At 41.3% G+C, this 13,101-nt stretch overlaps 1 protein-coding gene across 3 annotated transcripts in view; it reads right to left on the reverse strand.

Moving 5' to 3' along the window:
• Positions 1 to 6,708: 6,708 nt before the first annotated feature.
• Positions 6,709 to 13,101, reverse strand: part of DCLK1 (doublecortin like kinase 1) — a 435,938-nt gene continuing 429,545 nt past the window's right edge. For all 3 annotated transcript variants that reach the window (XM_069080369.1, XM_069080368.1, XM_069080370.1), the window contains one exon: positions 6,709 to 12,679. In XM_069080369.1, coding sequence (XP_068936470.1) covers positions 12,622 to 12,679 — 58 coding nt within the window. In that variant the 3' untranslated portion in view covers positions 6,709 to 12,621. The remainder of the gene's footprint in view (positions 12,680 to 13,101) is intronic.

Here is a 13,101-nt window from a genome sequence, read left to right on the forward strand (position 1 = left end):
GAAGGGGTTGGCTGAAACAGGAAGCTAATGCTGTGTGTATATAAGAAAAGCCCCAGAGAGACACAGTCAGAATTTCTTGGGACCAGCATCTGGTGGCAGAGCAGCTACCAGAAGAGAGAATGGAGAACTCAGCCAGAATTTCCTGAGAACTTGTTGTGGTGGAGCTTCTTCTGAACAGGATCCCAGGAGCCTGGAGCCAGGAGCCCAGGTGACTGAGGAAGCATGACCAGGATACTGAGACTTTGTTTGTTTGTGGCTTGGTTGAGCCTTGAATTCCCTGGAGCAGAAATGGTGAAGGATCTGACATGGACCAGACCCTGTGAACTTCAGTGTGGAGCAGGACCTGCCCAGAGAGCTGGTCAAGGAACTGGGAGCTGCCTGCCATTGAACCCAGGTGACAGTCTAGTAAATCCAGATAGAATCTGGGACCATGGAAGGGGATCCAGGGAATCTGAGAACAGGCCCCAAGTCAAGATGAAAAGTCCTCTCCTTGGGCACTGAGTAATTATGGAATTATAGTTTACTAGTGACCTAAGGAGTGGAGGGTTTTGTGTACAATACTTAGTAATTGATTGATGAATAAGTGACTGAGTTAATCAAGACTTTGACCCATGAGTGGAAGACTTTGACTATTGTACTTTGAGATGATTGTTCTTTGTTCTAAAAATTGTGACCACTTTGGTGAAAACTATGTGACCATTTTAATGATAAGCTGTTGGGAATATAAGTTGTAATACTGTGAATGCTGTACCTTGATTTTCTGTGAATGTTTTGCTTTGATTTGTTATGGAATAGAGTGTTCACTATACTGTGTAATCAGAACCTTAAGAGCTGTTCACAGTAGCATTCTTCTAGAAAGCTTCTGTGCATGGTGTTACATGAGCCTCTTTGAGAATGAAGGATGAACAGCAATGGAGATATATGGCTTCCTTTGCCCAGCTACTCACTCTCCCTCTTTTTGTGGGAGCATATCTTTCTCATCAAGACCACAGATGCCTCCCAGGTTTGAAAAGGGAGAATATGAATGGCAGCAGCCTCACTAGGTGTGGTTTTTGTTGGCTTGTGTTTACTAGAAGTATATAGTCCTGAGGATTATCTTCTCTGCCTGTATGAAATGTGAACTCATGAACTCCTGACCACTTTGCACTGCCAGCTCCAACTTGGATTGACAGGCTCTTCACAATTTAGATCTTGTCCCCTTTGGGTTTTCTCCCCTTCTTTCCCTATCTCTGCACTACATTCAAGTCACTAATACAAGCACAGCTTAGGAAGCTATCTAGCTTCGTCTCACTCATAACAAGAAAACTAAAAATACTGCTTAAAGAGAGAAGTCTAAAGTGTCTGCCTCCTTTAGCAGTAGTTAGCAGGGAGGAGAAATAGCATGATAGAAGGTCCTCCTCCCTCTTCCATCCTAATTTCTGCTGGGAGGATTGGTAAATAGAAGTGGAGGGAGGCAGTTAAAGAAGAGTGGATCTTAGCTCTCCTAGGGGAGGTGAGGGGGAGGGAAAGGGGCAAGGGCTGCAGAGAGAGGAGCCCAAGTTGTTTAGAACAGCAGATGCCCATCCCAATGCCCGGTTGACCCCACGCCCAATGAGTGCTGGCAGGTTCTGAAAAATCTTTGATGTGTGTTACAATGTACACTGTTCTTAGAGTTTCTCTTCCTTGCTCACAGACTTGGGAATCCACTCAAGCTACAGTTCAACCCACAGTGGGGAAGTTAGGCAAGGAAGATTTCTCATCCCCACCATTCTTTATCTGAATTCAAATCCAGACTCGGACACTTACCAGTTATGTGACCCTGGGCAAATTATTTAATCTCTGTTTGCCTCAGTTTCCTCAACTGTAAAGTGATGATAATAATAGCTCAGAGTTGTTGTTAGGCTCAAATGAGATAAAATTTGTAAAGTGCTTTGCATAGTGTCTGGCACCTTCTGGGGACTGAATAAATACTTATTCTCTCTCTTGTTTGACAGTGAGACCATTGGTTCTCTACAATTTAAGTAGTGAAAAGAATTCATCCAAGGTAATAGATTCCCTTTGCTTGAAGCAGAACATAGCTTGACCAAGACCACCTTTATCTGTCACCTTCTCATTCCCCTCTTCTGAGGCCTTATATTTAATTTCCTTCTGATAAAAATGTGATTTGCCTTATAGATGGGGACAAATCCCATCCAATTCCCAAATCAAGTCTTTGTGAAATAATGAAATGTCGGATGAGAAATCTAAGGGGGAGGGGTGGGGTGGTGTGAAGCCTGGATTTGCTGTCATGCTAAGTTTGATGTAGGGCTACATAAGGAGGATCAAAGTATTGGCTCCAGGTGATAAAGGAGCAGTCCAGCTCTTCAGTAGCCTACATGCCTTTGGGGAGAAGAGTAGTTTAAAGACTGGAACTGTTCAAGCTACACAGTCCAGTAGTTTCCTCCTGCTGTTCTTGCTAAAACATAAATGACCTTCAGGATTGATGCATATAGGGAAGTAAGGAAACTCCAGCTAGGAATCCTATCCAGGTTCTGTATGCTCAGTCTTCTATCCCCAAAAGAAAGTGTCTGCCTCACAGTGTAAGCCTTCCTGACTAGCAGTCTGGGGGGCTGTGACAGGCAGAGCCAAGCTCTAGGCCCTGGGGACTCTGGATCACTATGGCCTGCGCCTTGGGGGTTCCCCTGTTGCCGCCAACTCCCAATATGTCTCTATCTTTTTCTGTCTCTGTCTTTCTCTCTAACACACATACACACACACTCATCACAGATCCATTGGCCTGGGAACTATGAATCTTGACACTTGTGAACGCACACCTTTTGAGGATTCCCCTGATATTCCTTTATCTAGATTTCACTTTTATAAATACATTAGGGAATAGGGAGTCCTAAAAACTCCTAGAGGCAGCCTCCCCAAGCAAATTAAGGTGCTTCCACTCAACAGCGATTCCATTGATTCTCTTCTCACAAGAACATGTCAAGCTATGGGGGTTTCTGAAAAAGACCCAGGCAGTCACTAGATTGGGAGAAGCACTTTGAGGAAACACCAATCAGCAGCTGCATGTATTAGCACTAAGCCCCAACAGAAATTTTCAGGCTTTCAATTTTAAGAAGCCATCAGGATCGGTTACCCTCCTTTACAAAGTAAGTGGAAACACTGGGAGCTATTTATGTAGCAAAAATGGTTTCCTCTGCAGGAGAGCAGGGCCCTCAGAAAATGTTATTAAAAAGCAGAACATACACAATGTTGGGGACTGAGGGGAATGTGTCAAGAGAGGAAATTGAAAATGTCTGGATTGGTTTGGGCCTTGATTTACCTGTTGAAATAGAAAAGATATTCCCACCCTGAGCAAGACACTGGCACTGTCAAATTTGTTGCCTAATCGGTGGAATCTTGAAAATTAATAGGTAATTCTGATGGAATAATGAAAACTCTTTCTGGTAGCACTTTAATTATCACCCTGCTCCTCAGAAAGATGGTATTATGGATATGGCTAGAAGGAAAAAGGAGAGCTGTATTCGGGGTCAATGGATTTATCTTTTTCTAGAACTCAGAGAAGCAACATCGGATAGAAAAAAAAAGTCCTCTCTGACAAGGATTAAGTTGACAAGGCTCATAGCTAAGGACCATATTCTTCACAAAGTGGGTTAACATTTGACCAATGCTTTTGCAAGCTTGTGAACCACCTACCAAAACTCTGGATTTCTCTCCAAGACAGTGCTGGCTCTACTATTAGCCTGAACAGTCTGGGACCCTTTGTAATTTCAAGTGGCTTTGTACCCCTTCAACACAGGCCTCTTCCCCTTCCCCAACAAGTGTGCTTCCATCAAACACATGTGCTACCCCTCCCACCCCCATACTGTATTCCTTCTTCAGCCACCACTGTCACCTGCCTTGTGACGGATGGTAAGAGGAAACATTGATCTCTTTTGTGTCTCTGCAGTTTTATTTAGGTCCCAGTGGGCACAGTTTAGACTGTGATGGGCAGGTCTAGATTAGGGCAGGGGGAGGCAGGTAGTCTGTTCTGTTCATACGCTGAAACAGTGGTTTTTAATGTGTGGTCTGGGGTATCCTGGCAGTCTCCAAGACCCTTTCATGGGGCTGGTGAGGTCAAAAGCATTTCCAAAATGATAATAGCTAGCATTTACATAGCACTTTTAGGTTTGCAAAGTGCTTTACAAATATCTCCTATGTTCCTCATAACAGTCTTGGGAGTTAGGTGCTATTATCTTCCCCATTTTACAGATGAGGAAACTGACTCTCACAGGGGTAAAGCAATTTGCCTGGTGTCATACAGCTAGTCAGTGTCTGAAGCAGGATTCAAACTCAGGTTTTCCTAACTCCAAGCCCAACACTCTACCCACTGTGCTGCCTAGGGAAGGAGGCTCTCCTAAATAATAATAATTAAAAGATAGCATTTACATGATATTTTGAAGTTCACATAGTTCTTCATATTCATTTTTTCCTTGCTAATCCTGATGAATTTGTAACTGTTAGTTGAAAGACTAGGATCATAGCTTTCCTTTCCCAGCTATTCACTCTTCTCCCTCTTTTTGTAGAGGCATAGTTTAGCTTCAGGCTTTTCAAGACCACCTTGAATGGTCTTTTCAATCCCATCCATTTTACAGCTTTGTTCTATCACCAATACTTAGCCCTCCAGTTTATTATTTGGGGGGGGGGGGGAAGAGGAGGCTTTCAGTCTTTAGCTCGACTCTTCATCAGAATTGTTCCAAGGGCCATGTCCAGGTTTACTTAACACTTAAATGTAGTTTATGTGTGGTCTGAATAAGTTGTGTGTTTCTACGAGGACTCTGATGTCTCTTCTCAGGCAAAGAAGGTTCCTGGAACCCTTGGACACCAGACTGATGTGGACAGCCTGAACACATCAGAGGATAAGCAATTAAGATACTCTCTGAGATAGGCTGAAGGTGTAGCTAGCAGAAGATTTCTTAGAGTGGGAATTATAAAGAGAGTTACATTGAGAGAAGAGTTATAAAAGTTGTCTTGGGCAAAGTCCTGATCTAGTGGTTTGGGGTTAAACTCTCCTGTAATTGGCATTTGGCAAACTACAGATCAATGGTCTCCACTTGAGGGTGAAGTGCTTCAGCAGGACTCAGGGTGCAGCTGGGGGGCAGAGGGTGAACACTGGCTATCCGGTGAGCAAACTGAAGGCTACCATAGACATGTGGTCTTACAGTTTTTACTTCTTCTGAATCCTGGACAGAGAGGTGCATTAAAAGATACCAACTCTCTCCAAAAAGATACAGGGAGTTAGTGGGACCTAGTGAAAAGAACCCTGACTTCTCCAGTCTGGGGGACATGGATCCAAATCACTGCTGACACTGAGTAACAGTGTCAGTGGTCAATAAATAGTGTGATATTAAGCAAGGACCTGGGTCTTAGATTCCTTGTCTGTAAAACGATCTGAGATTCTCTGAGATTCCCCCCTCCCATCGCCTCTTCCTAGAGTTATCACCCCACGTTATTTCCCCATTAGTTAGGCACCCCCCTTATCATGATCATTTTTACAAATGGGACAGAGGACAGTCCTTGCTAAGCCTTGATGTTGAGCCAAAGCCCATTGCTTTGCACTGTTTGGCCCTCCTCACTTCCCAGTCTCCCCTCCAAGCAGTTTGTGAGCCTCCGACACTGGCCTCCTGACTGTTCCTTGTACATAACCCTCCTTCTCCCAGCTCTGGGCATTTCCTCCATACTTGGAACTCTCTCCTTTCTCATCTCCGCTTTCAAGCTTACCCAGCTTCTTTCAAGTCTCTCTTTAAACCATACCTTCTACAAGAAGCCTTTCCTAGCCTGCCTTCTCTCTGGGATTATTTCCAGTTTATCCTCTCTCTCTATATGTATCTTAGTTGTACAGTTGTCTACATGTTGTCTTCCTGTTAGATTAGGCATTGAGTTTAGGCATTATTTTATTATTGTTGTTGTTATTTTTGCCTCATTTAGCCTAGACTTCCAGACTTCAAGTTTCTCTGACAGACCCCCAATCTCTCAGGGCAGATCACTTGTTGAATTGCAAATCTCTTTAAAAACAACAATGCATTGATCTGCTGTGACTTCAAACCTTAGCAACAATTTAGGAAAAGTCTTCAAAAGAGTAGGGTGACTTAAGCACCTGGGAAATGGGAGCAGCGGTAGAGATACAAGTTGGGGAATGATGAGCCCATGTGGAGGTGCTAGTGTGGGTCAGGACTTCCATCATCCCTGGTGGCTGGCTTGCCAATCTCTTTGGAACTATCTGTGCCAACAAAGAAGAATATGCCTGCTGCGTCAGGTTCAGCTGTTTACTCTAATTTTCTCTCACCATCGACCATGGGATGCCCAGTGGGGAGTTGCTGTCCTTGTGTCAACAAATTACAGGTTAGTGGACAAGAGGGCAATGCTATCTCTCCTGAGAATTAGTATGAAGAGGGCAACAAAGGGTTGACTGGTATTTAATTTCCTTGTGTTTATCTAAGCCACAGTCCTAGGCAGGAAAGTTGTAGGGGCAGTGGGATGTATGAAAAAGAATTCAATGATGACCACCAAACATTCTGCTACATAGGATATGTGGGAAAACAGCAAAATGGTTGCATGACAAATTTTTAAAACCTCATGTGGAAAAAATTCCCCATGTGTGCAGCTGGAAACTACTTCCTGGGCTATGTTGATTACAAACTGAACGAAAACTGAATTTTCACTATGATGGCAACAGAAACTGAGGATGGACACTGTAGCTAAGGTATTTTGTAGCGGTTCATACACCAAGTACTACTATTTTTATTAATTTAAAGAACATGTTTTACATAAAAACAAGCAACATCAAAAAAGCTGAGTTCAGAAATGAACATAATATATCACAGATGATTCCATTCCACATTAACCTACATTTGTTAGCATAAACTGAGGGATTAGAAAAAATTGGACCTCATTCCAGCTTTAATCATTGATACAAATCATTTGAAAGTTATTTCATTAGTCTCCTGAAAATTAAAGATTAACCTCTGTCATCTGATCCACCCAGCAACTGTTAAGTTCAGTATTTTCAAAGGAAACAGTTAATTTTTTTTCTTGCACAGAATTGAAACCATTCAGAGACTTGTTTGAATGCAGTGAGCTCTTTGCATACCTCTTTAGCATGCATGAGAAAAATACTACTTAATTTCACACTCAACTAATCCTTTAATAATTTTCTTTCAGTCAGAATGAAAAATGGTATTATTAATTTCCTAATAAAATAAAAAAAAAGTTACAGAGAAGATGTTGCTAACCTTGGACCAGTTTCAATTTTTTTTTTCTGAGAACACACCGAAGATTAGAGTAAATGGCAAGTGAAAAATTGTCCCTTGGGAACTATTCAAGACCTTTTTCTTACCATACTTTATTAGACTTGAATGAGCTGACACTGTAGTGTCTTTTCATCACTTTTTTTAAGATTACCGTCTTTTAATACCAACAGGGATGGTTTCTGGACAGATGTTATTTAAACACACAAACTATGTTCACAGTAAAATGAAACAATTTTATATTCAAGTAACATTAAGGATCTTGATTATATTGATACCCCCCTCCCCCAAAAGAGAGAAAAAAATCCAGTAAAGTTACAGGTAGAATTTAATTTTAAAGACTGCTGTCCCCTCCCTCCAGGGGAGGATGCAATTAGATCCCTTAATTGCCTCAGTGGGCCAAGATATTGCAGACTTCATGCTAAAAACACCTGCCATTTGGAAGCTCACTGAAAAACAGTCATGGTAGCTGCAATCCTGAACTACAACCAAGGAAATTCCAAGAGGCATCCTAAGCCTCTACACTGAATTTCCTGTTTCCCACCAGTTTATGACCCTTAATGTTACTGGATGATAGTTTATGTTTGTACCATTAAAAAAAAAAGCCCTCGTTAAAAGCACCCCCAATGTCTTTTTTTCCTGACAAATTTGGTGAAACCATTCTGAATGTTCTTACATATAAGCTTAAGTTAACTAACATAAAACATCTTTGCAATGGTTAAGCATTCAGTGTGCAGTATTTGAGGAAGTATTTTAAAAGGTTAAAAATACTTCCTTTTAGGATTTCCATTCTACCTTAGCTAACAATTACAGGAGTGCTTTTAATGAGCATTTTTGCCTAGCAGAATTAAATGGTTCCATGAAACTCGTATAGTTTAATGTGCAAATCCATTCTCCACTATTAAATAAGCATATGTGTGACCCTCTATCACTGCATGCAAAGTGATGGCCTATTGGAGTGGATTCTTGCTAATTCATAAAGGGATTGGGCTGAGAACACCAAGGAAAGCCCTACCCTATGATTTGCCTATTCAAAGTCCTTGCAAATCTTTGAATGAATAACAAAGTCAATCAAGCAGTTCCAAATCTTCTTAAAAGATGATTTTACAAATTACAGAAAGAACATGTCACCCATAGCACATGCCAACTAACCTGGGTAGTGATTCATTTATGGTTAAAAAAAAACACCACCCTATGCAAATAAATATCCACCCTCAAGCTAACATGCCTGATTTTCTTGGTGCCCTTCTACATCTTCATCAGGAAAGGACCAAAGTGAATTCTCTTTTCTGCAGGGAGAGCTGGGTGGAGGGAGGTGAGAAAGCAAGCCTTCCTTCACCCCCAGGTTGAGGCAGTACATGCCAAGTTTCAGCCGGGAGCACATTTTTTATGGTCATATTAAAAACCTTTGAAAATAGGATTTTGTAATGGAAATGCTGACAGACCCTTGACTAGAGCAGGGCTCTCGGGCACCACAATAATGCTAAGAAAGATCTCCCTCACCACAATCTAAACTCAATACAGGGGATACAATTTTCTAATGTGGCCCATTGGCCAGCAAATAACAGTGATTTAATGTACTTGACCTGTGGTCATATGGTAGCACTGTGACCCCCGGAGCCCATTTTTCTTTTTCTTTTTCCTTTTTGTTCCCCTCCCTGGCTGAAATATGCCTCAGAGGGCAAAGGATTGCAATTTACCTTTCATTCATGGATATATTGCTTTCATTTCAACAGTGCTTGACAGGTTGGCTAACCACCACACGCGACTGTACTGTCGTACCGGGCTGTGGTGGAGGGCCCCATTGAATACAAGACGCCAGGCTTTTTCAGTAGTTTATTCACAGGGTTGTTGTTGCTTATTTTAGTTAAATGCACCACATGGAAAGTAGATGAGGGCTACTGTAAAAAGCAATAACATTTTTCAAAGACTTGCATCTCACTTTTCCCTCTAACAGTCTGAAGCAAATCACATATTGGTTGATTATTAACAAGTAAAACGGTTTCTGCTACAATGTAAAGAAAAGAAAACGTATGTGTTCATTAATATGAACAGTTCTCATCAACAAAGATGATTTACATGACGCATAATAAAGCAGCTTTCCCTTAACTAGTATACTACTCAACCACAAAGCAGAATCTCAGAACTCCCTTGAAAATGTCATATTGTTATTCCTGCGCTCAAAAGGGAAGACGGCTTCAGTCATCTACATCACCGCCATAAATGATTATCAAGGACTTAGGAAAAAGGATCTGGAATCACTGATAGAGCTCGAATTCCAATTCTTAACTACAGACTTACACTGTGATAATGGTATATTGGATTTCTCTGATTGGTGCAACAAAAAGGAAGATCAATTTGGTTACAGAAATTCCTTGCAGAAGAACAACATATAGCTATTTCAAATGGAAAATCATCTAGGGATTAATTTTCTGGAAACAAAATCAGCAAATAACTGGCTAAGAAGTGAAGCAGTTTACATATACCAATGTAATTGGCATGCTTTGTGCTTTTCTGTTAACCCTCTGAGTACAGCTCTGCTTTCTGGCTCCCTGGACCTAAACAAATGCTAACCAAAATTGCATTCTGTGGGATTCTTCAATATTCCTTCTCGATAAATTGTGTACCTTTTCTTCCACAGTTTATTTAGCATGTGTCACTCAGATAGAATTGAGATGTGCTGGTGTCCCTGATAGCATCAGATATCTGGGATGTCCTGTCTAGCAGCAGTGTTTGGATTTAGGCACCAGAGCTGCATGCAGCCTATGGAATGACCCACAGACTTTGTTGATACAAAGGCTGGACTGAGTGACTCACCTACTCTACACGCCGGATGCTGTTGAAATACATTTAGTGCCAACCCCCAAAATGGAATTTGTAAACCAAATGATCCCAAGGAGGAAAGGAAAAGCACGTTTATCCTAGAGCAGACAGCTGTTTGGCCATATGATTCTTCCTATTCTTGTGTTAGGAGAGGCCAACTGAAATGACTACTTCTGAGATTTATAAAAGTGTCTTACTTCATTGGTCTAGAGAAGGCAGTTCTTTCTCACCAGATCTGTGTTCTCAACTGCCAATTAGACTACTGAATGAAAAGGTACTGTAATTTCTAATTTTAGAATTTTCTCATCCAAATCAAAGGTTTTAATCTACTCAGAACCACACCAACATGGATTCTTTAACTGAGCTCTGAAAATACAAAGGGGAACTTACTCCTCAGTAACAACTCATTTACTTTAGCTTGTGATCACATGTACTGTGATCTCTCTCAGGCTCTTGAAAGGAAAAAAAATTCCCAGTAAAGTGTACATTGCCGACATATGTCAGGATGACTCATACTAAACAAAGTTAATAGTGGGAGAGTAAAATGCTTGGGACACAGTACAGTACCACCAAAATCACTGCAATTTAAATATAAAAATATTAAAGTACTGACCACGGGGCATGGATGAGAGACTAAAAAGGATACTTTAAAAATCAGTATCTATTGGGGGGAGGGGAGAAGACTTGAGAGTAGAGAAGCCAAACACAAAATTCAGAACAAAATTTCTGATATTACAATATCTTTTAAAACCTTGAGGGAAAAGCATAAAAAAAACCACACCATGGAAAGCAATTAATGTAGCATCAATCAATGCAAATTTCCTAAAAGATATGATTCTTTCTTTACAAAACATATGAGCTGAAGACTACCTTAGGAGGTCATTTGGTATAAGTCTATGCCCCCTGCCTCCAAGCAAACAATGCTTTGTTTTCCTTTGAATATTGTAGCGATTCATCTTAATTGAGCCAGAGAAGTATGAGGTCTCCTTTCTCAAAGATCATGTACTCTACTGGAAATTCACTAGAGACACAAGGTGAGAGGAATGCATTTGCTAATTGAAGTGAAAAACACAGGCCTTAGACAAGAATTGACGTAGGCTCAGGGAAACAAATGGGGGGGAAAGAGAAAAGAAAACATTTCTGGATGTGAACATTGCCATCAGGTATGCCAGGAAGCCATAGCTGGCAATGGTTGTTATGCCCTCAACAAGCCTCCTATCTAAGTCTTCCTAGATGTGTTACCAGGGAGAGCCTAGGTAGGTAGTCTAAAGCAATGCATGTGGTTTAAATAGTATCACCAATATTTTTGGTTAAAAAAGCATTTTTATTCTTTCTCTTTTTAAAGAAAATTCAGAATCATCTTTCTACTTTTTTCCTCCCCTTCAGCTAATCTTCACTATTGTCTTGCGAAGAAGGCAAGACCCTCCCTCCCTTTCTCCTACTTCCCCTATATATTGGTCTTATATATACATCTCAGAGCAGGAAGAACCCAAAGTGCGGGAGAACTGCATTATTTTCCATCTTTGTGCTGGAAATTCCAGTGCTCCAAAGAAACTGGCAAGGTTATTGCTTTTTTTTCTACCAGTACTTTCTGTGTTTTTTTTTTATTTTTTGTAGAAAAAAAATGTGATACTGATTAGATCCTCACACACTAAGATAAAGATGGGATAGAACGGTTCCCGAGAGTCTACATTGGCACTAGCAGCGGATGATGTGGAAGCAGCATTTACAGGGGCATCAGCACACCATCATAAGTAGACTTGGGGTTGAGCACCACCTATTTCCCCTGACGTGAACCCAATTCCCTCCATTCTAGGAGCCAGACCCCACTCGGACCGACATTAATAGCTACGATGAATCCATTTACTTTTCTAAGAGGAGTTTTTTTGTTTCTTACACCCACCCATGTTAGTAAGCCACCATTTATAAACCCACAAAGAGGAGGGAGCAGATTACATTGTGGACATGGACTCTGCATCACCCTATCTATCCAGATCAGCAGCACAGAAACATGAGCGTGTAAGTCAAAAAGGCCTGAATAATTCCCTAACAAGGGCTTCCAATGTTAAAGAAATCGATGCACTCAGAGGGTTAACATGTGCTATAAGGACATACTGCAGATCCTAGCTTGGCTGATGAAAACATTCATTGCTTCTATCTTTAAAAGGAAAAAAAAAAGTAATCGCAAAATAGACTTAACCCTTTGAGGATCCTATTAGCAGCAAGTTGCCACCTCAACAAAGAACATGTATCATCTCATTCATCATAAGGAAATGGGTTCAAAGTTACCATAAGCACACTTTCTTTTCTGTCATTCAAACATTTTAGTGCCAGATAGATCAGATGAAACTGTTTCACACAAGTTTGGAGAATTTAAGAGTCTCAAAGGGTTAAGTGAGGGCTGTGATTTTTGTAAAAGGATTTTTTTTTTTTTATTAAAAGGGCGAGTTAGGTGAGCGAACAGTCTCCGATGAACTTGGTGAATAGTCTTCCGATTCAGAGTTGAGTTCAGGGGGAGCTTGCTGGGCCTTATACCGGCTCCTCACATCCTGGTTGCGTCTTCGTCGGAAAACCTGCCTCTCCTTATCAAGAGCGGTGGTCTGGCAGGGGCATAAAATGAGAAAGAATAAAATTAGGCCGGGTGAAGTTCAAAATGAATGCAAACCATCCCCCTTTTGGAATCGTGTGAGAGATAGGGGAGAATATGCAGGCCTCGTGAACCTGTCCATTTTCATTCAGTCTGGTTGACAAAGCAGGTCATGCTGCTTCACAACTTATAAAAACACAGATCCTGGGGACTGAAGAAGCAGCCAGGGCATCATCACGTGTGTGCAGCATGGATGGATGCCATATGCTTAACTTCTGGGGGACATTAGTTCCATACAATCTGAGCTTCAGATTTCAACTCAGCTACATACAGATTAACCTCTGCCCCACGTAGTCTAGTCTGAGAGTTTCTGACAAACTCTAGCTGTAGGGCTGTCGGTGTGATGTGACCTAAGGTAGGCTGGTGTAGGGTGTG

This window comes from Petaurus breviceps, unplaced genomic scaffold (genome assembly GCF_028583685.1).
Source record: "Petaurus breviceps papuanus isolate PSGF00001 unplaced genomic scaffold, PetGlider_PUasm1.0 91133, whole genome shotgun sequence".
Lineage (NCBI taxonomy): Eukaryota > Metazoa > Chordata > Mammalia > Diprotodontia > Petauridae > Petaurus > Petaurus breviceps.